The sequence below is a fragment of the Cynocephalus volans genome, chromosome 10, assembly GCF_027409185.1.
Source record: "Cynocephalus volans isolate mCynVol1 chromosome 10, mCynVol1.pri, whole genome shotgun sequence".
NCBI classification, from domain to species: Eukaryota; Metazoa; Chordata; class Mammalia; order Dermoptera; family Cynocephalidae; genus Cynocephalus; species Cynocephalus volans.
The window spans coordinates 126,236,434-126,261,280 of record NC_084469.1 but is presented as its reverse complement, the minus strand read 5'-3'; the positions used below and the strand labels follow the sequence as shown (position 1 = coordinate 126,261,280).

Genomic DNA, 24,847 nt, shown 5'->3' with positions numbered 1-24,847 from the left:
AAATTTTTTAAAAAGCTGTTCTATTTTACCAAAAACCATGTTCCTTTCTTAGTAATTAACTATAAGTGTGTTATTCTATTTACCCTAGTGATTACTACCACCTCTTTAAAAATTTTCCTTTCCTTGGCTTCCACAAGTACACTCTTACAAATCTTCTTTTAACTCTTCACCACTCCTTTTCCCTGCAATTCCATCAACAAGCCACTTTCCAACCCTTAATTGTAAGCATTCCCCAGGGCCCAGCCCTAGGAATCATACTTCTCTATTTACACATTCTTTAAGAGGGCTCAACCATTTTCACAGCTCTAACTATAGCCTTTTAAGCTGGATACTCTAAAATTTAGATTCAATTCAAGGTTTGGTTCCAAATTTACATCCTCTTACTGGAAACTGCTTAAAATGCCTGGCTGCTATTTCAAATTCAACACAAGCTAAGAATTATATATTTCTGGAGGTAGCCTAACAGTTAAACTTTGACTTCTCTTCACATGGTTAAGTTCTACTGTTCTTCAGGTCAATCATCATTTTCTCAGGAAAACATTCCCTTCTTCTCTGACTAGCCAAATGTCCACATACCTCTCTTTCACAGCACTTACCACAGCTATAATTTTCCATTTTCTTTGTGATTCTTTAAGGGCTACCTCCTCTTCTAGGTGGTGAGCTCCATGAGAGTAGGGATCATGTCTCATCATGTCTTTCAGGAGCAGGAGGTGAGGAGTATCAAAATCACCACATTCCCAGAAGCTACCATTAAGTTTCCGGCAGGACGTAAATACTTATCCAAAATTTGTAAAACGAATGAACAAAAGCACTCTAAATTTTTCCTAGGTGATAAGTTCCCATCAATTCCATCTCCACTACTACTAGTTAGTCCACTGAAGCCAAGTTTTCACTTTGTGATTTCACTACAACAGCAGCTTACTCAATTAGCTTCTTTTCAGATTTTCCTCACTTCAATCCATATTGCCACAAGACTAATTTCCTTAACTATTCTATCATGACATTCTCCTACTCAGAAATCTTTAGAGACTTCCTATTTCCCTCAAAAACAAATCTAAGTTTGGGCCGGCCCGTGGCTCACTCGGGAGAGTGTGGTGCTGATAACACCAAGGCCCCGGGTTCGGATCCCATATAGGGATGGCCGGTTCGCTCACTGGCTGAGCGTGGTGCTGACAACACCAAGTCAAGGGTTAAGATCCCCTTACCGGTCATCTTTAAAAAAAAAAAAAAAACAAATCTAAGTTAACACATTTCACTAAAGGGCTCAGTTTGCCAAGAACAATATCAGCTGCTCTGGGCAGCCCTCCCCACTGGCCATGGCTTTGAAAAATACTGAATGTTCTAAGTTTCTTGCAGAACGCCAACAGTAATATTACCTTAGAAATGTTACTATTAATTTCATCACTAGCGCCTAACACTAATTAACCCATTTTGTTAACAATACCTTTATAAATCTTCTCTTAGGGTATGTTTCTCACAAGGCAAGATTCATATTACTATCTATAGCATTCTTATCAATTACAGTTTCAGACAGTTTCATTTCATAAACCTGTCACAATACCTTTATAAATCTTCTCTTAGGGTGTGTTTCTCACAAGGCATGATTCATATTACTATCTATAACATTCTTATCAATTACAGTTTCAGACAGTTTCATTTCATAAACCTGTCACAATACCTTTATAAATCTTCTCTTAGGGTGTTTCTCACAAGGAATGATTCATATTACTATCTATAGCATTCTTATCGATTACAGTTTCAGACAATTTCATTTCATAAACGTGTCCTTAAATTCTAATGATCAAAGTGTTTTAATGATTAAAATTCTAAGTAAAATTATAACAAATCAAATTTAGTTATCTAAAATAACAGATGAGTGTTATAACACCAAGGCCAAGGGTTTGGATCCCCATACCAGCCAGTTGCAAAAAAAAAAAAGAGAGAGAGATAAAATAACAGATGAACACTGTTTCAACGTCAGAGAAATTAATTCAATATATACAATTAAGAAACTGCAAGTCTGTTTTTCAAGGGATTATTTCTGCAAAAGATAAACAAAACATATACCTAAAAATAAAAAAAAACTCAACCACAGATGTTTTACTATGTTATTATACTAAAATCTTTATGAAAGAACAGTATGCAATACAACCAAGTGGCTTAATTTCTCTTCATTATCTAAATCCAATCATTTAGAGTCGGCCAGTTAGCCCACTTGATTAGAGCGTAGTGCTGGTAACACCAAGGTCATGGGTTCAGATACCCTGTATAGGCCAGCCAACAAAACAAAACCCAATAATTTAAACAGGGATTTTTAATGGTAAGTATAATGCTTTTTTCTCAGATGGATTATTCACATCACTTATAGTAAGAGCCACAGAGAAAGAAATATTAATAAACTTTTAGGATTCTTATTATCAAAACACTTACAACACTTTCTAAGTGATTTAATACCATACCTCCATAATTTTATGCATATTTCAATACAAAGAACTTCCTGGCTGAAAAACTGCATCATTAAAGTTAGAGTACCTCTGGATTAGAGAAAGAGCACACAAGTGGACAAACAGGCAGGCAGGAACCAAAGTACTAGAAGACCACTAATAAATATCACCCAAGAATCTTTTGGAGAGGGAAAACTATCAAACGTATTGCTAAATTTACTGCTTACAGAGAGTAAAATGGACATCAATTCATTATTAAATATAATTTAATAAAAAATAAATAAATAACACCCTTGGCAGTTACACTCCTTGAACTTTATAGAAATAACCCTATCCCCACACCCTATCTAAACTCGAAAAAAGACAATGGGAATTTAACCACAAACTTTTATTTATTTATTTAATTTTTATTGAATCAAAATTGATTATACATATTTTTGGGGTTCAACATTGAGATATGTTGATCAAATCAATATTACTAGCATATATATTGTGACAAACTGTAATTATTCTTTATGCCCCTTGTCTAATCCCGCCCTATCCCCCTTCTTCTCCCCCTCCCCCATCTAATCACCCTAGATTTCTTCTCTCCCTCAGAAAGAATAATGGTTACTCTGTTGATTTGCTGCCCAAATGATCTGCCCAACGCTGAGAGGCGTGATCAGGTCCCCCAATACTGTCACAGAGCAGATGTCTCTTCCATCACTATGAAATGGGCTCTGGAGACAGACATCCTCCTCCTTTCTTTATCTCTGCTGGTGACTCTCCTTGTATCAACTCACTCCAGTGGCTGGTGGACCATCTGCATGGTGGTTGTGGCATCTAGCCACCTTCACGGCAGCCATGGTTACTGTGGTGGCTGTGGTGGGGCACCCACATGGAGGAGATGTTTTTGGCCTGCTCCGTGGTGCTGGCAGTGTGCTTGGTTATGGAGAGTGTCCGATCCCTGGTTCCACGCCCCGGGTCCCCAAGTGGGTCCCAAGGTGCTGTTTCCATGCCCCGGGTCCCCAAGTGGGTCCCGAAGTGCTGGCACAGTGTGCCTGGTTGTGGGAAGGGGTTTTGGTCCCCTTCTCTATGCCTCAGGTCCACGGCAGGCCCCAAGGCCCTGGTGCGGTGTGCCTGGTGGTAGGAGGGGGCTCCAGTCCCCTTCTCCATGCCCCGGGTCCCAACACGGGCCCCGAGGCGCTGGCGCAGTGTGCCTGGTTATGGAAGTGGGGTCCAGTCCCCTTCTCCATTCCCCAGGTCCCCAGGCAGGACCCGAGGTGCTGGCGAGGTGTGGCTGGTTGTGGAAGGGGGGTCCAGTCCTCTTCTCCATGCCCCAGGTCCCAGCACAGGCCCCGAGGCGCTGGTAACCACAAACTTTTAAAAAGAATTCCAATTTGGTTTTTCAAAACGAACTGAACAAGGACTCCAACTGTTCTGTGTTTTATCTCCAGTGTTATATTAAATCCAGAGACAGGCAATTTGCCCAAAATTGAAATGAAGGAGAAAGGGTATAGGAATGACATAGTGGTGTAAACACAGAACCTGTTTTACAATGATACTGAACAGTTACTCTGGATAAAAGCTGAAAGCAAATACACATCAAGATCCTGAAGCTAAGCCAAATGCTAAAGGCACATAACAGCAAGAGGTCTCTATTATTAAGTTTTGCATTAACATAAAAAGTTTAAAGTCTATTCCAAAGTATTAAATCCAAGTTTGCACACAAAGGATGTGAGGGCGATCTGGCTGCGACATCTGTCACCCCATTGATCGCCAGGGTTGATTCGGCTGATCTGGCTGGCTAGGCGGGTGTCCCCTTCCTCCCTCACCGCTCCATGTGCGTCCCTCCCAAAGCTGCGCGCTCGGTCGAAGAGGACGACCTTCCCCGCTAGAGGAGAGGACCGTTCTTCGGTCAAGGGTATACGAGTAGCTGCGCTCCCCTGCTAGAACCTCCAAACAAGCTCTCTCAAGTTTGCACACAAATATCAAGTCAGCCAATAACACATTAATGAAAATAGTTTATTTAAGTTATCTAAAAACAATTTTAAAATACTTGTTCTTAAACTGTCCCCAACTTGGGCTGGCTGATAAGGTCAGATGGTTAGAGCACAGCCTTGTAACACACCAAGGTCAAGGGTTCAGACCGCTCAAAAAAAAAACCCACCCCAAACTTTGAATAAAAGAGACATAATACTTTCTTCCATGTAGCAATAAATGGACATCAGATAATCTGCCAACTCCCAGAGGACATCCTGGTAAGTGGTGGAGTTCTTTATACCCCACAGAAGGCTCTATGATTTACAAAACACTTTCAGATCTATTATATCTCACTTAATCTTTACTCCTTATAACTGCTCGTTTTCACAGATAAGGAAACTAAAGCTCACCAAATTAACTTGCACAAAATCATTTAGCTTCTACAGTCTTCTGACTCAAAGTAAAAAAAAAAAAAATTAGATATGATTCTTATCCTCAGTTAAACTTTACTTCACCAACAGATAAAGCATCACTAGCAGAACAGGAATATCAGCTTGAACAAGTGGTAATTTTTTAATCTGGTTGCACAGAACATTCCGTTTCAATGAGTAACTTTAAGTGTTTGCTCAGTAATTATTTAATTTGCTGGGGGGAAATAAAAAACACAAATACAAACAAAAACTAAATAATGTAAGGCATCACCACTTTGAGTATGTGCAATATGACCACATTTTGTCACAAAAACTATACACACAACTATTTCTAGAATAACCTGCTTCAGTGCTGATAGCAAAAATTTACCTTAGTTGAATATATTGTTTTATTTTTCTCTGCTAAAAATTTGATGGATTCTACAGTGTTGCAAGGAAAGAAATTAACCGTTTTAGGGGAAATACTGTTTTATACAAATACATCTATTTGCCTCAACAAGTAGCATCATTTCACAAGTATTCTAGTTTGCAACCTAATCACAAAAAAAATAAACCAGGAAGAATAAAGCAGGAACCTATGTTCTAAATGCCTTTCTTGCAAAAAGCAGTCATAACCAATGCCAACAGCATTTTAACATATCGGGGCCGGCCCATGTTTCGCTCGGGAGAGTGTGGTGCTGATAACACCAAGGCCACGGGTTCGGATCCCAATAGGGATGGCTGGTTAACTCACCACGTGAGCGTGGTGCTGACAACACCAAGTCAAGTGTTAAGATACCCTTACCAGTCAGTCATCTTTTAGGGAAAAAAAAAAAAAAACATATACCTAATTATATTAAATTGGCTCCTACCTCCAGCTTATAGCCATCATCAGAATCCAAGAAATACAGGCACCAAACAGCAAAAATAAACCTATTTCTAGACTTTAGCATGTCAACACAATTAATTTATCATCATAAAAGAGTGATCACCCAATTGTCCAATGAGAAACAAAACAATGGAATTTTTAAAAAAGTAAACCAAACAGACATTTCAAAAGGTAGACTACACTCTGTACAGACTAACAGACTATAACATTTACAACTAAATTATCAAACAATTATTTTGGGTGATAGAAGATACTGGCTCACAGTAACAATTATTCTGCATTCTTGCTACATTCCACAGGTTGGGTATCATTTATCCGAAATGCTTGGGACCACAAGTGTTTCAGATTTCAGATTTTTTCAGATTTTGGAATATGTGCCAAATACATACTGGTGGAGTATCCCTAATCCGAAAATCCAAAATTCTCCAATGAGGATTTCCTTTGAGCGTCATGTTGATACTCAAAAAGTTTCAGATTTGGGAGCATTTCAGATTTCGAATTTTCGCATTTCTGGATTTAGGGATGCTCAACCTGTCTGTACTTACTACATCCTAATTAATTTGGAGAATAAATCTATGATCTCAATGCAATCCATAAACCACTGTTACATGGCATTGCTAAATTCTCATAAAGACGGCAAAGGTTCCAACCCATATCAATTCAAATTGCCAAGCCATGCTTCAGGGTCTGCCATTCAAGAGAAAGCTCAATTTCCCAAGCTTGGTATATACTGAATTATCTGGAATTCTTTTTAGGCTATATTTATTGATACCTGTAATAATAGAAAGGACAGATCCAAAACCAGACAACTGTGCAAATAACATCTTCAGAGACTGAAGCAAAAAGCAAAGTTTAAGGATATTTAGCTCATTGGAGCAGGAACCAGACCTGCTTCAGAAAAGACATTGATTGGTTTTCCCAATCGCTTTGAGGGGAGTAAAAAAAGGACTAATAAAAAATAACTACGTTAATTTTGTAAGATACAAGTTCTTTTTGTTTTCTGTTTTTAAAGTTCTGGCAGCAGGAGAGTGTTTTGTTTTTAGTAAGCATAAGAAAAAGAATGAATTACAATTGACAAGGAGTTGCTTTTGCCCCCCCCCCCCCCCCCCCCCCCCCCCGGGCTGGCTGGTAAAGGGATCCAAACCCTTGACCTTGGTGGTAGTACATACTCTAACCGAGCTAACTGGCCAGCCCAGCATTTTTTATGTAGTTCACAATAAATGTTTAAAGCTGACATCTTTAGGGCTGGCCAGTAAACTCAGCTGGTCACAGCATGGTGCTAAAAACACCAGGGTCCAGGGTTCAATCCCTGTACCAGACAGCCACCAAAAAAAAAAGAAAAAGAAAAACATCTTTATGTGATAAAGCAAGTACAGACAAATGTTAATGCTTCAGTTGTTGGGTGTATGGGTATATACATTATATATTTTTACATTATATATAGATATATAATGTAAAAAAAAATTTTTTTTTTTTCTATAAAGATGACTGGTAAGGGGATCTCAACCCTTGGCTTGGTGTTGTCAGCACCATGCTCTGCCAGTGAGCCAACCGGCCATCCCTATATAGGATCCGAACCCATGGCCTTGGTGTTATCAGCACTGCACTCTCCCAAGTGAGCCATGGGCCGGTCCCCCAATTTTTTTTTTTTTTTGGCAGCAGACCAGTAAGAGGATCCAAACCCTTCACTTTGGTGTCATAACACACTCTAACCAACTGAGCTACCCAGTCAGCCTTAATGTAAGATTTTTTAAAAAAACTTTTCTGCATATTTAAAAATTTTCATAGTAAAACTCAGAATATAACTAAATCTTTGACTTTTATAAACAGGGATGTTGGCTTAAAAAAGGATTCCTATTTGGTGATGAGACTGAAGGCCAATGGGAGATGGGATTCAAATATCTATTAAGGAAGCAACTTCTACATATAAGTCCTAATACTAGGAGCACAAAAACAGGACTTGCACTTAATGGAAAGATAGGCATATAGCAAAGAGTTATAATACATGGTAATCCAAGCAACAACAGAATTAAATATGTACAAAATATAGCAGGTAGCACATAGGAGAGTATTTAACTTGAGGGGGAGAATGGAGAAGGCAGGAAAAAGCATGATAATGGCGTGACAACAAATCAAGATTATGAAGACAGGATTATACCAGGCAGACAAATGAGAAAGGCTTACTCCCGGCAGAGGCAAGATGATAGGGATCTTTGGATATACACTTATCTATAAGGCAACCTACCTCTTAAAGTGAGTGGTGATTTAATCAGATAATATACAGAAACACATAACAGTTGCCCAATAAATGTTAACCTATCTCCTTGCTCCTTGTGAACAATGGTTAGTTATCCAAAGAATGAGCTGCCTCAAAAGTCAAGAACTACAGTTTCTGGCAATATATATGTTCTCCAGCAAGGAACATAACTTTAAAGGCCTTCAAGTATAAATACTAAGAATTATCAAAGAGGTTCTTTTAAAGGCAAAGATGAACTCAGAAGAAAGGAGAAACCCTAGGTGCCAGGAAAAGGAGGGAAGTAGGATTAAAATCCACTGCACAGAGAAGGGGAGGAAGAAGGGAGTCTGTTATTAATCCAAGGTTTGGAGCTTAATGACCTAGGAGAGGACACGAGAGTTTTTTTTTTCTTTAAATAACTTAATTACCTAATCATTTATATATACACATTTATTCACCTACTCATTCATCTGTTCATCCTTTAATAAACATTTCCTAAGTACATGACATATGTCAGTCATTCTGCTAAAATCTGGAAAGACATAAATCAATAATCAGCACTTGGATTCAAAGATTATAAATTTCGATAGGTGAACAAACTTGTACAATATTAAATTATATGCAGTATACGGTGATGACTTTATAATAAGAGGATGAGAAATAAGAGAAGCTAGCTCTGTCAAGAGGAGTTTAGGAAAGCATCAGAAAGGAAACTACATTTGGACTGGGTCTTAAAGGATGAGTAGCAGTTTGCTAGGTGAAAAAGAGAAGGTCATTCCATAGCGAGAGAGACTAGGAAGTCATAAAATGGCAAGGGAGGACCAGCCCATGGCTCACTCAGGAGAGTGTGGTGCTGATAACACCAAGGCCACGGGTTTGGATCCTATATAGGGATGACCGGTTTGCTCACTGGCTGAGAGTGGTGCTGACAACACCAAGCCAAGGGCTGAGATCCCCTTACCGGTCATCTTTAAAGAAAAAAAAAGAAAGAAAGAAAATGTCATGGGAGTTTTCAAAAGTGGACATGTTTTCACACATACCGTATGTATAAAAAAGACCCAAATCAAACTTCTACAGATGAGACATAGAATATCTAAAATAAAAAATACATTAGATGGCATTAATGGCAGACTTAAAACTGCAGAAGTAAAGATCAGTGAACCTAAAGACATAGCAATAGTAATTATTTAAACTAAAATACAGAGAAAAAAACATGGGGCGGGGGGGGCGGTGTGAAAAACAGAGCCTCATGACTTGTGGGACAATAGCAATCAATTTAACCTATGTAATAGTAGAGCCCAGGAGAGGAGGAAAGACAGAAAAAACTTTTAAAAGAAATAACAGGCACACAGTATATGTTCAAATATTTGCTGACAGATTTAAATAAAAATGAAAAAGGGTTATAAAAATGTAAAAAAAAATACTAAAATATATTATCTATGAAAATGTGAAAGTCATCAGAAAAGCAAATATAGTAACATGGAAAGACAAGAGGCTTTTTAAAAAGACTTGGAGGGCCGGCCCGTGGCTCACTTGGGAGAGTGCGGTGCTGATAACACCAAGGCCACGGGTTCGGATCCTATATAGGGATGGCCGGTTGGCTCACTAGCTGAGCGTGGTATTGACAACACCAAGCCAAGGGTTGAGATCCCCTTACCGGTCATCTTTAAAAAAAAAAAAAAAGACTTGGAGGGTCGGCCTGAGGCTCACTTGGGAGAGTGTGGTGCTGATAACATAACACCAACAACACAGATTCAGATCCCTATGTAGGGATGGCCAGTTAGCTCACTTGGGAGAGCGTGGTGCTGACAACACCAAGTCAAGGGTTAAGATCCCCTTACCAGTCATCTTTTAAAAAAAATAAATTAAACAAACAAACAAATAAAAAGACTTGGGTTAGAATCTAAGCTCTGTTTCTTAATACTATTCGACTTAAACAAATCACAATCTATCTTTTCAAAGGGTTCCAAACCCCATATGGGACAGCAACCAAATAAAAACAAACAACCCCCCCCAATCTGTCTTATTCATGGTGGATTTTTTTAATATGTAAAATAAGGCTGATATCTGTCCTGTCTGCCACACAAGTTTAACAGGAAATGCAAATGAAACAAAAAGTGTTCAATAAACTAAATGCTAGTTAGCAATTTGACTCAATAATTAAATATTTAGGGAGAAAGTTGTTAGACCAATACTCAGTTTTAAAAAATCAAGAATATTTGGTGAGTTCTTCATTTACAGTTGGTTCCACATTTCCCTTACTGTAAGAGATTTAAGAAAAGTCGTTCAGAACACATTATTTTATATAAAACAAAATTCCCAAATCACTTTTTTCACAACTGTAAGAACCCAAATGCCCCAAGGGATCACACCCTGATCACATAAGCCCTTCTCAGCCGCACCCCATCATGGCCCCCATCATGGCGCTGGTTGCCCTTCTCTTCCGCATTCTCCTTCCCGCCGGCGTGTGAATCGCACACCAATCAGCTCCCCCCGCCAAGCCCCATGCAGTATGCTAAACAGGGATTGTATTTTAAACCAATCAGCTTTCCCTTAAAACCCTATATATATATGTGTGTGTGTGTGCTGCCTAATAAAACGAGCTCTCTCCGGTGGATCGTCAACTGGTGTCGACACGTCCTTTTCAACAACAAATAATAATCTTATTTATTAATTAACCCATATAGTAAGTATTCAAGAAATATTTTACAAATTAATAAGTAAAAGCAGAATGGGCCGGCCCGTGGCTCACTCGGGAGAGTGTGGTGCTGATAACACCAAGGCCGCGGGTTCAGATCCTATATAGGGATGGCCGGTTCGCTCACTGGCTGAGCCTGGTGCTGACAACACCAAGTCAAGGGTTAAGAACCCCTTACTGGTCATCTTTTTAAAAAAATAAAATAAAAAATAAGTAAAAGCAGAAGATAATCTATACTGGTTCTCTTTCTTTGGTCCTGGGGACAGATAAGTCAAATGAGAATCCAGAGAAAAAAATTTCAGGAAGACTCCCAAGATGAGAGCCCTATGCAAACAAGACAAATTCCTCCTATCTCCCTGTTCTCAATAGCAAGTTTCAAGATGATACAAAATCAAACAGTGAAACTACAGGAAAAACAGATACTATTTACTCAAAATATAAACCAGGGGGAAAAAAACAACTTAAAAAAAAAAACAAAAAAAAATATGAACAAGATGAACAATTAGGTTGAGCCATATGAAAATGCTGCTTTGTAAGTCAAACATGATGAAATATTGGTAATTCCTTATGGTTCAATCTAATAAAAACAACAAACCCAGAAAACAATACTTAAAAGACAGCTGATGGGGGAAGGGGTATTGGGCTGTGCAGAGAGAAGTATTTTGACAGAAAATTCCCAAATCACTGAATATAAAATCTTTTCCAATAACCTTTACATATAAACTCTGTATACTCAAAAGCTTTAAGTTGGTAGTTTCCGGAAGCCCACACCACTATGCTATGCATTTGTGGATGTGGGGCAGCAAGATGTGTTCAGAACCATTAGGAAATAAGGCTGGAAAGTAGGCTGAGAATATCAGGCTAAAGAATGTGAATTAGTTTCCATAAGGGAAAGGGAACCACACCTATTTCTTCTGACTTCTGCTTTCACTGTCCTAATTTCTCATATTTCAGATATACTGTCAAGTTGAAAATAAAAATATACAATAGTGTAAATTCTTAAAACTTCCTACAATGATAAAAACAAACAACAACAAAAAACTCCACAACCACCAGACACTAAAAGCTTTTATTTATACACATAATAAGCCGTTAGGTCCTATCAAACTCAGATTTTAATATGAAATTATGGAATTTCAACTGTTTCAAAACTAAGTCTACATCCCAATTTCCTCTGAAAAAAGGCTTACGTACTGAAAATATTTTGTGCTATACTTATGTATGACTAAGTTTAGTTTTTTGGGTTTTTTTTTTCTGCAGCTGGCTGTTAAGGGGATACAAATCCTTGACCTTGTGTTATCAACACCATGCTCTAACCAACTAAGCTAACCAGCAGCCAAGTTTAGTATTCCTGAAGGAGGCTTGGAAGGATTACATAAAAGGTATGGAGCATTACATACAGTTCATTTTACATTTCTCTCTTTTTTGTGGGGGGGGGAGGGGGTGGCTGGCCAATAGAGGATCTGAACCCTTGGCCGACATTTCTCTTAAGACAGTGAACATAAAACATTATCTTGAACAATTTGATCTGCAACAACAAAGGGGAAAGGAAAGACCAGTTATAGATAAGAAAAACTGAAGGTTTAAGAGTTTAATTTGCCCAAGGTCACAGTTAGTGGTAAGTGAGCTAGGATGTGAATCCAGGGCTGTAGCTTCCAAAGCCCATTCTATTTTTCCACTTACCACATTGCTTCTCCACTTATCACAAGCTCCACATGACTATAAGACCTCATCTCTTCTGATTTTTATTTCATGTATAATAGGTGTGTGCTCAATAGAGGGCAGATTTTGTTCATGATTAAAATTCTCTAAATTGAAAACAAACAAAACCTCTCCATTACATCCCCTTCTCTGTCCTTGCAGTTATTGACCATTTCATGTTGTTTATCACATTACAAAGCTGATCTGGCCAATGTAAGAACTTTAGGAATTCTGTTAAGTGACTTGCAGGCTGTCTTTGTAGTTTAAATTTAAATTATAGATGAAAGCTTCCTAGGTACCAGAGCATTCTTTGAACATGATTTCTTTTGCTTTCATTCTTTCTCTTTTCAACTTGCATTTGAACTGATTTATAACTTATATTCACATTGTCCTGGTTAATTCTTCTCACATATCATTTCACTTCACTGTTTATCTTGCTTATGATTTTAAGTTCACAAGTATATCACATTTAGTATTTTTTAAAGGAACACAAAAATGTTTAAAAGTTGTTCTATTTTACAATTATAAAAAACACTTGATCCAGGAATTCAAGTCAGCACCCATACTGATTACAATTCCCCCTATAAAGAGTTATAGGTGTTATTTAGGCCTCTAATAGGAGAATTTACAGATACTGTAAATACCACACATTCAATCTAACAAAATTTTCTGATTACAGTAAAATTATTAAAGGTGAATGAAAATAGATGCCTGTCACTTGGTTAGAGTGTGGTGTTGGTAACACCAAGGTCAACGGTTCAGATCCCCGGGGATACCAGCCGGTCACCAAAAATTAGAAAGTTAAAAAATTAAATTTAAAAAAAAAAGAAAATAGATGCCTGATTCTCTTAATTCATTGTTTTTAGATTCCAGTCCACACTTCCTGTTCCTCCACAAGAGTTCCTCCGCTCTATTCTAATGCAGATACAAGCATGAGCACTGGCACAGTTCTGTGGGCCATCACTCGAGATTATTTCTTAAGTTTTGAATTTATCTAACTCAACCAAATAAAGATGAGTCACTTATTAACTTCCAGTTTTAACAGAGTATTGCTCCTCTCAAGTAGAAACTCAGAAAGCACCCCTTAGAACTCATAAATTAGGCATACTGAAGATGAGATACATCCATTAACAAGATTTGGAGGCATTTTAAGTAGCTAAATCAAGAATTTCATTATATTAGGGCCAGCCCGTGGCTCACTTGGGAGAGTGTGGTGCTGATAACACCAAGTCCGTGGGTTCGGATCCCTATATAGGAATGGCTAGTTAGCTTATCTGGGAGAGCATGGTGCTGACAACACCAAGTCAAGGGTTAAGATCCCCTTACCGGTCATCTCTAAAAAAAAAAAAAAAGAATTTCATTATATGAAACCCCAACCTAAGAAGAATGAAAAGTACTGAAGAGCCCTTTTCTGATCTTTCCAACCATTTCTCTACCATATGGCCACAGCATTTAATTTATCCCTCTCTTATGGCACTTACTACTTTATAACTTGTATTATGGTTTTTAGTAAAGATATCCTTCTTCTAAATCAGTGCTGTCCAATAAAAGTATAATGTGAGTCACATACATAATTTTGTTTTCTAGTAGTCACATTTTTTTTAAAAAGTAGAATTGATTCTAATAATATATTTTGTTTAACCAATATATCTAAATTATCACTTAAGTAATCAATATAAAAATTATTGAGATATTTTACATTCTTTTGTACTAAGTCTTCTAAATGAAGTGTGTATGTTATACTTATAGCACACCTCAATTCAGATTAGCCACGTTTCAACTGTTAAATAGCTACAAATATCTGGTGACTACCATACTGGACAGTGCAGTCCTAGATGATAATGCCTTAGGGACAGAGGGAGAGGAATTGAGTTATCTTACAGTTGGACAGATATGCTATCAAATCTTGGTTCCACTACTTACCAGCCCTGAGGCAAGTTACTTAACCTCAGTTTCCATATTTAAAAAAAAAAAAAAATAGGGCTGGCCAATTAGCTCAGCTGGTCAGAGCTTGGAGTTATACCAAGGTCAAGAGTCATGGTCAAGATCAAGGCCAGCCAGCTACATTCCCCCACCCCCCAAAAAAGAGATAATACCCAGAAAGCATCTGGCCCCATAGGCCAGAACACACAAAAAACCCTCGGTAAATGCAACCTATTTTCATTATTTGTATTCTCTAACAATGAGCACAGTGTCTTGTACATAGCAGGATTCAATAAATGTAGGCTGAAGGAAGAAAAATTAATTTGCATGACAGCCTATAAGCCATCTTAATTGCTTCTTTTAAAATATATAAACATCTCATATAAAGAGGAGATATTTTCGGATTGTCACTGACTAAATTTGTTCTGAACACATTAGGAAAAATGTACATAAGATAAATGTAGCATTTCATCTTTTGGACTGTTCAAGTATTTTATTTCCTTCTACAGAACAATGAATTATTAAGCAACTAGATACTGTAAAGCACTCTCATCAAGAGACTGCTTAAAAGTATTTGCCGTAAATGACAATGCTATTTTACAAGTAATTCTCAATTATCTGCAGGAATATTTTTATCTCAAGTGGGGATAAAAATACATCCCATTTCTGGACTTTACTTGGAGAACCAGCCAGTGGTGCATATAAGACCCTTCATAATTTGGACTTTGAAAAAATTCTCGGGGCTGGCCTGTGGGTTCACTTGGAAGAATGTGGTGCTGATAACACCAAGGCCATGGGTTTGGATCATGGCCGGTTAGCTCACTTGGGAGAGCATGGTGCTGACAACACCAGGTAAAGGGTTAAGATCCCCTTACCGGTCATCTTAAAAAAAAAAAAAATTCTCAAACTCTACTTGAGTCAGTACAGCCCCCTTAATTCCTCATAGGATCTCCACTTTTCACCTGTGCTTATGCTTCTTCCACGTTTTATATTCCCACAGATCACAGAGTCATGAAGCATCAGAACTGGAAAGATCTTAAGAGATACTCCAGTCTTAATGTTTTCCAAAGCATGTGCCATTGGTGGTATGCAAGGTAATTTCAGGGGATACACGTTGGTATTGTGTATTTTAGATGTCATATATTTAGTTTAATATATATTAGAAAAGTATGACTAGCACATCAAAATCATGAATTCATGTATATTTTCACTTAGGATAGGGCTAAAGTAGACAGTTCCTACTCAAGGGGAAAAAAGGTGATATGATTTTTAAGCTACGAGTAGTAGAACTGGCTTCTGCCCAAATCTAAATCCTAATTTTGTACTCATTTCACTGCCCTAAAAAAATCAACTATCTATATGACATCAAGTGATTAACACTCTCTTATATAATTGCTTCTTGATCACAATCTCATTTTTCAAACCAACTATAAGCATTGGTGGTGTCTTAAAAGTACTAGTGTTCTTCTACAATGACAGGTGCACAATAGGAGATCAACAATGACTTGATTATGTGGTTAGGTTGCTTCCAACCACTGAGATTTAGCATATGAGGAAATTCCATATTGGCTCAGGCAAAACAATCATAATATATATTAAAGCCAAACACTGTTCGTAGTATTCATATCATTGTTTCCCTCCATGAATGAATATGGAATCAGGGAGATAGTACACATATAAATCCTAGAAACTATCCAAAATGCTCCAAAATCTGAAACTATATGAGCACCAATATGATGCTCAAAGGTCAGTCTCAAAAGAGCATTTTGAATTTAAGATTTTCAGATTAGGGATGCTCAATCATAAGTATAATACAAATATTCCAAAATTTAAAAAAAAATCCAAAATCTATAACACTTCGTCACAAGTGTTTTGGATAAGGAATACTCAACCAGTTAAGTGAAAGGTTAAGAACACAGAGTAACAAAAACATTCACCTATGAGTTTGAAAGCAGGATTATGGTTGGTAAGGCTGAAATGTTAATTCCTGTTCAATACATAAGATAGTCCATCATAAATAAATACTCATATTTACAAAACATTCATTCACTGCACATCTTAAATAGCAGTTCACAAATTTATAAACTGAGACTGATATATCAAAAAATGGTACCAAGAAATTCAGAAGAAATATTTCACGATGTATTTAAATACTTAAAAAAAATAAAATAGCCACTTAGGTTCTAGTTTTGATTTTTTAAAGTTTTTATCACAGATACACATTGAAGTATTTATGAGTGAAATAACAGAACCTGGGATTTGCTTTAAAATATGCCACTCTCTCAGGATGGAAGGTTAATTCTAAAGAAAAAAAAAGAGAGAGAAAAAAAATAGATATGCCACTCTCCCAGGACCCATGCCCCCAAATTTAAAGAAGCAGATCACTGAAGCTGGGTGATGTGTACATGGGGATTCATTACACTATTCTCTCTAATTCTGTGTAAGGAAAATTATGAACACAAGGAACCAATGTCTACATCTGAAACTTTTAAGCACAAGATTCTACTGGTTGTTTCAGCCAAGAATACATAAAATATTTGAAAACTGCTCTCAACATCAAGCATGTATTATCTCTTTATCACATACTAGAGTATCACATACTCTTTCTTTGGTATTACTACTCCATCGCCTAGAAGAACCGCTCAGGGAGTATTTTTCCTTTTTCTACTGATACTAGTTATATACACATACACACACAAAATCAGGACAACTAACCCCCCATTTACCCCAATACATCTACTGTTTAATGGTAGGCCCAATGGGTATACTAGGCCTTTTTAAAAGCATGACTCATCTGAAAGTGTCAAAAAAAGAATCCCCCACATAACACAACTTCAAAAAAATAGCCAAAATACCTGAGAAAAAGCTGTGAACTTAATCTATGGTCAAGATACAATTTTACAAAGTTTATACACAGATTTTGAATTTGTTGGCATATGATGCATTAAACAAACTGAAAGTATTAGTTGAAATTTCTTAAAAGTAACCATATGTACTTTCAATTAAATTTTGTGTGTAAATTACTATATAACTTTGAACCACACTAGAGAGAACCTTAAAATATCTGAACTTAAGACTTAACCTAACACTACAAACCCACATATCGTTTCTAGGTAAAAATGTGGTTTACTATACCACCACTTAAATACCTTCATGCTCTGCCTTTTCATAATTCTAACTGCAAATACACATTTCTGAACTTGAATGCAAAGGGATAAAAAAAAGTACATATGTCTACTTCCTTATTAAATAGTCATATTTACTGAACAGCAAATACAAAACATATTTGATACATTTCTCTTCAAATGAGCCTAGCTAGTAAGTTTACCTCTTTAAGTTATGTTCTTTCAAACATAACATTTAATTAATCTCAGACTAAGTGGAATAAAATTTCTTTTTGCTGTCTTTCAAGAAAAAGAAAACTAGTTTAAAAATAACTCCACCTCCCGAAGAATACACACAGTTGTTCGTGGTACTCTTCTTTCAATATTTCTGTATATAAAATTGGAGAAAAAGTGATTAAATTGGAAATTTGGTTCCCTAACCCCCATAAATACCTCCATCTCCAATTTACATGACACCTTTCTTCCTCTGGAGCATAAAACCACCTCCATTAGTTTACCACCTCAATAAATCAACAATATTTCCTGAGTCCCAGCACTGAATTAGGTACTCTGGAAAGTTATAAAAGAAATATAGAACCTAGTACCTACCCTCAGAGTTTATATATCAGTCCCACAAAGGAAGAAAAATGTAGCTACTGAAATAATATCCTTGTTGAGATATTATCTTATGGTCAATGGTAGAACTGGGACTAAATTTTCAGGCCAGTGTAATTTTCTTTAAACTAAGTAATACAAGAAAGATAGTACTCACTAAATTAAAGAGACTCCAGGGCCGGCCTGTGGCTCACTCGGGAGAGTGCTGATAACACCAAGGCCACGAGTTCGGATCCTATATAGGGATGGCCAGTTAGCTCACTGGCTGAGCGTGGTGCTGACAACACCAAGCCAAGGGTTAAGATCCCCTTACTGATCATCTTTAAAAAAAAAAACAAAACAGACTCTTAAATCTAAGTTATTTATGGATTATGTATGCCTCTACACACTTCTACATGCATGACAAAGACAGCTTTTCTAAGTGGAGGTTTCCAAATGTCCCTAGTGCACACAAAGAAAGAGACATGCACTCCCTGAATGAGCCATTTTTTGCCACTTCCCCTAATAATGCCCTGTTTCTACCACAAAACACTAACAATGTGTTTGGTCACCAATATAGTATTAGGATCCTAGTTTGAGGAAACGACACCTATTCTGTATGCTTAAAGACCAAATAGAAGATTCCAAAAAGTCTAACAGAGTTAAGAATCTTAGCTATATCTACTAGACAGCAGCTGAAGAATGAAGACTAACAAGGGCTCATCCTTCTAGTCTTCAAGCTATAGAAGTCATGGAAGGACCCACATTTCCAATGGCTCTGAAAACTCCCTTTCTTTCTGTTTCCTGATTATACATGTCTTTTCCCCTTCTGAATTACTTTTCTTTCCTTTTTTGGTGGCTGGCCAGTACAGGGAACTGAACCCTTCACCTTGGTGTTACAAGGCTGGAAATTACTTTTGTATAGAATATTGGAGCAACTATCTCAGTGGGATGGAGGAAAACTTCAAGAGTAGCATATTTCTACAAACCAGAGGTCTTCCCATGCATGCATGGCCTTGAATGCCTTAGACAATTCTGATAAAAACAATTTCCCAAATGAAACTGTACAAAGCAGCAGCTTCATTCTACTTGTCAACCTTCGGGGCTACCACTATATACCACACCTTTGAAAAGTATTCCTAGCAGATATGCTCCCTAATTTTGAGAATTGTCAAATATGTGTTTATATCTACAGCATTAAATTTAGAGAAGAAATTATCAATGTCACTTAACTGAATCACATCAAGCAACATCAAATCTAGATTTCAATAAGAGGTACTGTTAAAATCATTTCCAAGGGCTGGCCCGTGGCTCACTTGGGAGAGTGTGATGCTGATGGCACCAAGGCCAAGGGTTTGGATCCCTATATAGGGATAGCTGGTTGGCTCACTTGGGAGAGCGTGGTGCTGACAACACCAAATCAAGGGTTAAGATCCCCTTACCGGTCATCTTTAAAAAAATAAATAAATAAAATAATAATAATAATAAATAAAATAAAATCATTTTCAACTCTGAAAAGAGGAAGACCTCACATCCCAAATCACAAACACTTGTATATGAATTGCAGCTTCAAATGTTGTCCCAACTTTTCAAGCTTTTGGGCTCCAAATCACTTGGAGTAAATAGCTTAAACATTAAGTTCACTACAAAGTGACCAAAGGAAGTGAGGGGGGGGGGAAAGAGTATACATCAGCTTCAACACCAGGTAAATAACAGTAATTTGCGAATTACAAAAGAATAGGGTAAAGACGATAATTCACTGTTGTCTACAATACACATCAGAACAGAAACCTAGTTACCTAACCAAACATTATCTAGTGCTAATAAACAGCAGATCATTCTTTAACAGCTTAAGTACGCCAACAATTTTTCACGTTTAAATGGATTGCTAAAAATTATTCGAGTCGAAACTGACAGCAAAATCCTAAACCGGTCTTCGACGAGGAGCCACTCTGCACTGAGCATCACACAAAAGACAGGGGCAAACACAGGAACATGCTCTGGCCCTTCCCAGATTGCAGCCAGGAGCTGAGGTTTTCGTCTCAGACCCCCGTAACAGGAAGGGAAACAAGGGCCGGGGAAGGAAGGGGTGGGGGTGGGGTCCTCTTCCCCGACCGCGCGGTGGAGAGAGGGGCAGGGAGGAAAGGAGCCAGGGCAGCACGGTGGGAGAGAGGGCAGCAGTAGACCAGCGTCAGCGGCTTCCAAGCCCGGCGACACCCTCGGGCCCGCACCAGGCCTGGCCCTCCCAGCCCTGTCCCGCCTCCTCACCTCCCTCACGTCCTGCAGGCACTCAAGCACCGCCAGGTTGTTGCTCCAGGTGTGCTTGGGGCACACACGGGTCACGTCCTCCCTGCAGGACTCTTCCTCCGCCAGCTTCCAGCCGCCACCAGCCCCGCCGGGCCCCGCTCCGCCCCGCCGGGCCGGAGGCCCACCCGCGGGGAAAGGCGGCTGCGGCGGCTGCTGCTGCTGCTGCGGCTGGAGCTGCGATGACTGAGGCAGCTGAGGCAGCTGGGGCAGCTGCTGACCCGCCGGGTTGCCGCCTCCAGCCTGCCCTACCAAGGACACATAGTTGGCGCCCGGGCCTTTGACCTGGCTGTGGCCGCCCTGCAGCGGGAGTTTCTGGGCCCCGGTCGCGGCGAGCAGCAGCAGCTGCAGCGCCGCCGACAAGCGGAACATCCTCCTTACACGTCCACACGCCGCCATCTTGAGTCCGCGGCGAGCACGACGCACCCGCTGACGCCACGTATTTAAATGAGGGGGTGGGGGCTCGGGGCGTGTGCCGGCGTGGCCCCGCGGAGCCCCTCCCCGGCCGGCGGCGACCCGCGAACTGTGAGCAGGGCTAGGGGGATGGCCGAGCTCGAAATGGCCCACGCCCTGGGAGCTGGCGAGCGGGAACGCGGCGCTCCTTACCGGGAAGGTTGCTGGGACTCCTCAAAAAGCCTGAGTAGGACGGCTTTGTCTAATTCCCTTGGTTGCCGTCACAGAAAAAATCAGAGGAATTGGGGTTGCCACAACCAAGATGGCTGGTAGACCATTTTGGCAGTTCAGTGACTTGGAGAAAAAAACTTTATGTGTGTAGAGGTGACTTTACACGACCAGGTGTATTCTGGAATCTAAGAGCCTTTTCTTGCATCTGTCCCTCCTTCCTTTCCACCTTCCTCAAAAGTCTTTCTTACCCAGAGAGTAAGGCAGCATTGAATATGGGTTCAGAGCACAGGTCAGAAAAGACTTGGGTTATAATCCTTGCTCGTGGGCAGACTAGGCAAGAGCTCAAATGTAGAGTATAATTGCGAAGATTAGAAATTATAATAAAGAAAATACCTGTAGGCCCGTGGCTCACTTGGGAGAGTGTGGTGCTGATAACACCAAGGCCACGTGTTTGGATCCCTATATAGGGATGGCCAGTTAGCTCACTTGGGAGAGCGTGGGGCTGACAACACCAAGTCCAGGTTTAAGAGCCCCTTACCAATCATCTTTAAAAAAAAAAAAAAAAGTTACAGTCATTATTATTAATAAACCGAAACCCTTTGCGTGTGAGTCATGATTCTAAGCCAAAACTTAGACTCATGTTTAAAGGATGAAGAAAAAAAAAAAAATCAAAACACATCTATGAGGACTCAGATTTTTTTTTTTTTTTTTTTTTTTTTTTTTAAAGATGACCAGTAAGGGGATCTTAACCCTTGACTTGGTGTTGTCAGCACCAAGCTCACCGAGTGAGCTAACTGGTCATCCCTATATGGGATCCGAACCTGTGGCCTTGGTGTTATCAACACCGCACTCTCCCGAGTGAGCCACGGGCCCGCCCGCGACTCAGATTAAATCTGTGTGTCAGTGACTATTTTTCTGACCTGTATGCAGCATCTTTAGCAGCACCTTATGCACACCACACCAGTGTCCCCTCCTTCTCCTTAGGAGAGATGATGTCTTAAAGCTTTTTCATATCCACTGTGTCGTTTGAACCATGCATCAGGCCTGCGTTAGGTTCTAATTAAACTGAGGAATGGCGCAGAGATGTTCTGCAAAGAGAGATCGAATGAGCTGCCCAGGATGAACTTTGCTAGCCTGTAGACAATCTCAACCAAAATCCCTGGGTCTTCCCACCACCCTGGTGCTCTTTTATCCCAATCTGCCAATGCAGCATGTTGAGGAATAAGGAAGCTTGGGACATGTAATCCCTACTGGTCATCATATTTAAAAATGCAGCTTCTGCTGTCCTGACCCACAAGTGAGCAGTCAAGACCAGACCAGACATAATTAGAACCTGAAAAGTCAGGTTGGTGCTAAGGGACCCCAAGAGGAGTCCCTGAGACTGAGAATATTCTGTGGGTACAAATTGCCCACCATGGTTGACCCCAGGCTTCTATCTCAGGGAATGAGAGCATGTTGGCATCTCCACCAATACTCACCCTTGTTACTGCCATATAATGATCCTGAGGCTGCTGCCAATCTTGAGCATTGACTAAGGCATTCCAGATTTGGGGTTTTTTGGCAGTTGGCCAGTACAAGGATCTGAACCCTTGACATAGATGTTACAATACCACACTCTAATCAATTGAACTAACAGGCCAGCCCTTATTTATTTTATTTATTTATTTAATTTTTTTTTTGGCAGCTGGTAGGCACTGCAGATAAATGTACATGTTCATTAGCAGACACATGGCAAAGATAAGTCTCAGTCAGACAGGCTAAACACATCATCAGAAGTCCCTGAGGGGCCATTAATTTCAATATTGGGTCTGCATGTGCTCAGACAAGTGGGAGATTATTTTAAAACAGTTTAAAGCTAGAAATTAGCAATATACACATAGACGCCAGCAACTGCCTGTCTTTCAGCCTACCCTGAGGAAACCCTATACCCAACCACAGATTGCCTCTAGAGATAGGGAGGAGTACATGTGCTTATCTTGAAATCACAGTGACCAAGAAGCAAGAAACCAAGAGAAATCTGGGAACCTTGCCAGCTCAGGCTGTGTCAGGCAAGCCTACACTTTACAGAAGGCACAACCCCCCAAGCCAGTGGAAAGACGGTTGATCTAACTCAGATCTCCTGGCCCCATTCACTTTTCAATATAAAATATACGGGCCGGCCCGTGGCTCACTCGGGAGAGTGTGGTGCTGATAACACCAAGGCCACGGGTTCGGATCCCATATAGGGATGGCCGGTTGCTCACTGGGTGAGCGTGGTGCTGACAACACCAAGTCAAGGGTTAAGATCCCCTTACCGGTCATCTTTTAAAAAAATAAAAATAAAATAAAATAAAATAAAATAAAATATACTATCTCTATCAGAAACTAGGAAATTCATTTTACCCTATATACACTGTATATGCATTATATGCACTATATACACTGTATACATACTATATACACACTGCATACATTCTATGTACACTATATATATACTATATACACACTATATACACCCTATACACACTATATACACTTTATATTCTACAATACTATATATGCACTATATATACTAAATATACACTATACTATATGCACTGTAAACATTATATATACATTATAGGTCCACCATATACACCTATAGGGCACTTCAAGGCAGGACTGCTTATCAAAGAACACATGGATGTTCTGCTGGCTCAGTAGAGGTAATGACTTGGTACAAGCAGAGGCTTCATTTTTATGACACTTTGTTAAAGCTAACTAAGTATAAATAAAGATTCCTTTCTGGGGCGGTGCGCTCACTGGCTGAGCACAGTGCCGGCTGGTCACAAAACAGACAAAAAAAAAAAAAAAAAGATTCATGTCCGAAGACATCTATTTCAACATGTATATGTTTCTTGATCCTCACTTCCATAATTCATTTATTCAATAAGCATCTGTTGAGCATTTGAGGGAGGGGGGCAGCTGGCTGGTGCAGGGATCCAAACTCTTGACCTTGGTGTTACCAACACTAGATTCTAACCATGTGAGCTAACCAGCCAGCCCTGTTGAGCATTTTTTAAGGTGCCAGGCTTTGCTCCAGAACTGGCTTATATGAGATATAAACAATAAGACAGTAAACAAAGAGCAAGATGATTTCAGATAGTATAATTGCCATGAAGAAAATATATATGGTGTGACTAGGGAAGGGAGGAGCTTTTATATAATGGCACTTAGGAAAAGACTCTTTGAGTGGTAACTGAGCTAAGAACTGATCAGCATAAAGATGGTGTAGTGGATTGAGTTATGTCCCCCCAAAACTCAATATTGTGTCCCCCAAGTTTTGTGTATTAGAAACGTATCCCCCACTGTGACTGTTAAGAGGGTGGGAAATCCTATAATGGAAATTGAAAGGTGGAGCCTTGAAGAGGTGGTTAGATTATAGGACCATGCAGTAGTGAATGGATTAAAAATGGTGGTCATGGGCGTGGCTCTGAGAGTCTTAAAAGAAGAGGAGAGTCTGTCTCTCTTGCTCTCTCTCTGCTTCCACCATCTTGCAATGTGAGACCCCTGGGTCACTGTCGCCTCCACCAGATGGACTTTGGACTTCCCAGCCTCAGAAACTGTAAGCAATAAATTTTGTTTTCTATGTAAGTCACCCAATCACCCAGGTATTTTGTTATAAGCAATGGAAACAGACTAATACAGATGGCAATCATGTAAGGATATAGATCTAAAGTTTTCCAAAAGCAGAAGTTAACAACTAGTTCAAGACCCTGAGGAGTGGGAATAAGCATTCAAAATAAAGGCCAGTATGGCTGAATTGAAATGAGGGAAGAGAAGTGTAGAAGAAGGGGTCAAATCATATAGGCCCTTATAGACCCTATATATTATGTAATTAGGGAGGCTTCTGATTCCAACCATGTCTATGAATTTGTATTTCCACTGAAATAAAACCACAAAAACTAGATAGAATATATAAAATGTCTTTGGAAGTAAT

The 24,847-nt window shown here is 39.2% G+C and overlaps 1 protein-coding gene across 2 annotated transcripts in view; it reads right to left on the bottom strand.

The window, feature by feature from the left end:
• Nucleotides 1-20,664, bottom strand: part of GLG1 (golgi glycoprotein 1) — a 157,172-nt gene extending 136,508 nt beyond the window's left edge. For both annotated transcript variants that reach the window (XM_063109104.1, XM_063109105.1), the window contains exon 1: nt 20,230-20,664. In XM_063109104.1, coding sequence (XP_062965174.1) covers nt 20,230-20,664 — 435 coding nt within the window. The remainder of the gene's footprint in view (nt 1-20,229) is intronic.
• Nucleotides 20,665-24,847: the final 4,183 nt, after the last annotated feature.